The sequence below is a fragment of the Teleopsis dalmanni genome, chromosome X, assembly GCF_002237135.1.
Source record: "Teleopsis dalmanni isolate 2A chromosome X, ASM223713v2, whole genome shotgun sequence".
Lineage (NCBI taxonomy): Eukaryota > Metazoa > Arthropoda > Insecta > Diptera > Diopsidae > Teleopsis > Teleopsis dalmanni.
The window spans coordinates 85,497,415-85,500,106 of record NC_051848.1 but is presented as its reverse complement, the minus strand read 5'-3'; the positions used below and the strand labels follow the sequence as shown (position 1 = coordinate 85,500,106).

The 2,692-nt window shown below is 32.9% G+C and overlaps 1 protein-coding gene across 1 annotated transcript; it reads left to right on the top strand.

Annotated features, from left to right (window-relative positions):
• The first annotated feature begins 543 nt into the window (after window positions 1-543).
• On the top strand, window positions 544-1,927 carry LOC119661984 (mitochondrial glutamate carrier 1-like). Its single transcript, XM_038071512.1, has 2 exons — window positions 544-701; window positions 755-1,927. Exon 2 carries the CDS (start codon window positions 818-820, stop codon window positions 1,811-1,813), a length of 996 nt encoding a protein of 331 aa, XP_037927440.1. The 5' UTR covers window positions 544-701; window positions 755-817; the 3' UTR covers window positions 1,814-1,927.
• Window positions 1,928-2,692: the final 765 nt, after the last annotated feature.

Here is a 2,692-nt window from a genome sequence, read left to right as displayed (position 1 = left end):
TTAGTCACACACATTACTGAACGAAGTGTTATTGCTCTCGTAATTTTTCAGTTGACTCGATGATGATGGATTTTTAGCGTTATTTAACATTTTTACAATGGAAACACATTTGTTAATTAAATAACACATTTGTTAATTAATATAAGATGTATATTCCTTACTTGAAATGTTGTAACAGCATGGATTCTTCGCTCCTTATATTGCTAGGGTTTACAGAGCCCTTGTTGAGAGCCGCTTCAATAAATTTGTATTTGCAGGAAGAAAAAGACTCTCAAAAGAAAGATGAGATGGTAGTTGTTTTATTAAAATATATATATTAAGCGTGGTTCAGTATTGGAAGAGGACAGTATTGATAAAAACTTGCTGACATCACTTTTATCTTTACACCCATTAGGCATCACGTTTTGCATAACTGTTGATTTGGCAACGCTCATGTTTATTAACATATAGTGGTAAAAGCTGTTCGTACTAGCTTATTTAATTAAAATTACTTTTGATTTTAATGTCACATAAAATTTTTTTAAAAAAAATTAATAAAAATTTAGTGTACTATAATATAATAATTGAAGTTTAATTTCACCCATTATGCACTGAAATGATGAAAATTAGCACATCTGATATGGCGCGCGATCTGCAGTATTAATCTCTTATTAATTGTGCATAATCGACATAAAATCCGTTCACAACTGATTAAAGTTTTGGTAACAGTTATAAATTGCAACTTTTGTATGTAAGTGACCATCTTTTCTTGTAGCTACGATAACTTTCAGCAGACGGCTTTTAATTTGAAAAGGACAGCGGTCCTGTTGTCAGGAGTATGACATTGCTGACGGCCATATTTCAGTTTTTTGGGTTTCGAAAAGAAGCTTTACCACAGCCTCGTAAATTTTACTTGCTTCCCAGTATTATTGACGGTGGAATAGCAGGTATAGTAGGTTTAACGGCAACATATCCACTTGATTTATTGGTAACGCGCTTGCAAAGCCAGCAAGTTCACCCAGACGGAACGAAAATGTACAACGGTATGATCGATTGCATTTATAAAACATATAAAAGTGAAAAATTGTTGGGATTGTACAGGGGCTATTTAGTCAGTGTTATGTTTACAGCTTGGGAGAAGGCAATTTTTTTAACATCGAATGACTTTTTTTGTGATTGGTTTATTAAAAAAAATATATTCCACGATCTGACCTTCACAAATCAAGTTGTTTCTGGTGCTATAGCTGGCGCATCACAAGTAGTGGTCACAAATCCAATGGAACTAATAAAAATTAAAATGCAAAATCTCGATGCAGCAAAAGCTAGTTTTGATAAAAAAGGAAAAGTTTTAAAACCATGGACAACGTGGCAGATAACAAAAAGAGTTGTACAGCATAATGGCATATGGGGCTTTTATCAAGGTAGTCATTTGACTATATTACGTGAAGTAATATTTTCAGTTGTTTACTTTCCGCTTTTTGAAACACTAAATGACTTGTGCCCTCGCAAGGGCCCAAGATCAGATGATGCTGAATCTTGGTGTTCATTTGTGGCTGGAGTTGCAGCAGGTTCTGCAGGGGCTTTTGTTGCAACGCCTGTTGATTTAATAAAAACGCGTTTACAAGCGGCGGATCAAGCGTCAAAAATAAAAAAGTATACTGGCTCCTTGGACTGCATAAGAAAAACTTATAGGCTAGAGGGCATACTAGCATTTTTCAAAGGTGGACTTTGTAGAGTTATATTGATTGCACCACTATTTGGTATCGCACAGATGGTTTATTTCTTTGGAATAGGCGATTACCTTGTTATGAAATTTAATCTGCCAAAGTTTTAATTAGTTAACTTTTAAGTGCATATAATTCAAGGAAACCGCTTTCTTTATACATAAACCATCTTAAGTAAAAATTTTGAAATACCAGAATATATCAAAAACATTTATATTAATAAAGTTATATATTTTATACTATTTGATGGCGCAAGATAGAGATATTAAAATTATTTGTACTTCCTGTATTTCCTTTCCTGTTTATTTGAAAATTGATATAAGTACAACTCACAGCACTTTGCCGTGGTATTGCATCAATTCTATAGACACTTAAATTAAACCCAAAGTCATTAATCATATTTATAGTAGTAGGCAAATCGATCTGAGTAATAATTAAAGTAGAACAAAATTTTCTGTGTTACTTAGGAAGAAACTATATTTATGGTGGCATACGCGCTTACCGGCTTTTTTGGCAGCACATGTTGATTTCCCATATGAAAACTTTGCGAAAGCTTTTCCTTAATAAGTGTCATATTTATGCATAACATTAGAGAGTTGATGCTCAATGCTTAATACCTAATGTCAGATGGCTGATGCCTGACGCCTGATGCCCGATGCCCGATGCTCTAAGGATAATAAAGAAACTTTTGTCTTTTACATACATTTTCCTAAATAAAAGTTTTTATAACTTTGGCTTGACCGGTCACATGAGAACTCCAGCAGGTGTGACCAAAAAAATTAACTCAGTTTCTAGGTAAAGCCAAATCAGTGTATGAATGTGTAAAACTACGGTTTGAAAATAGTCAAAAATTATTAAAATTTGAATAAATAAAAAAAAATATATACAAAAACGGGAAGTAAAAATAAAAGAAGAAGAAGAAGTCTTTAGACAACTTAAATAAGAATTATAAATTTTCTGAAATATACGCTTGGGCAGGTAAATTTATT

What these genes read in the sequence shown, in the direction of transcription:
- LOC119661984 (XM_038071512.1), top strand. Translation starts at nt 818, where the DNA reads ATGACATTGCTGACGGCCATATTTCAGTTTTTTGGGTTTCGAAAAGAA.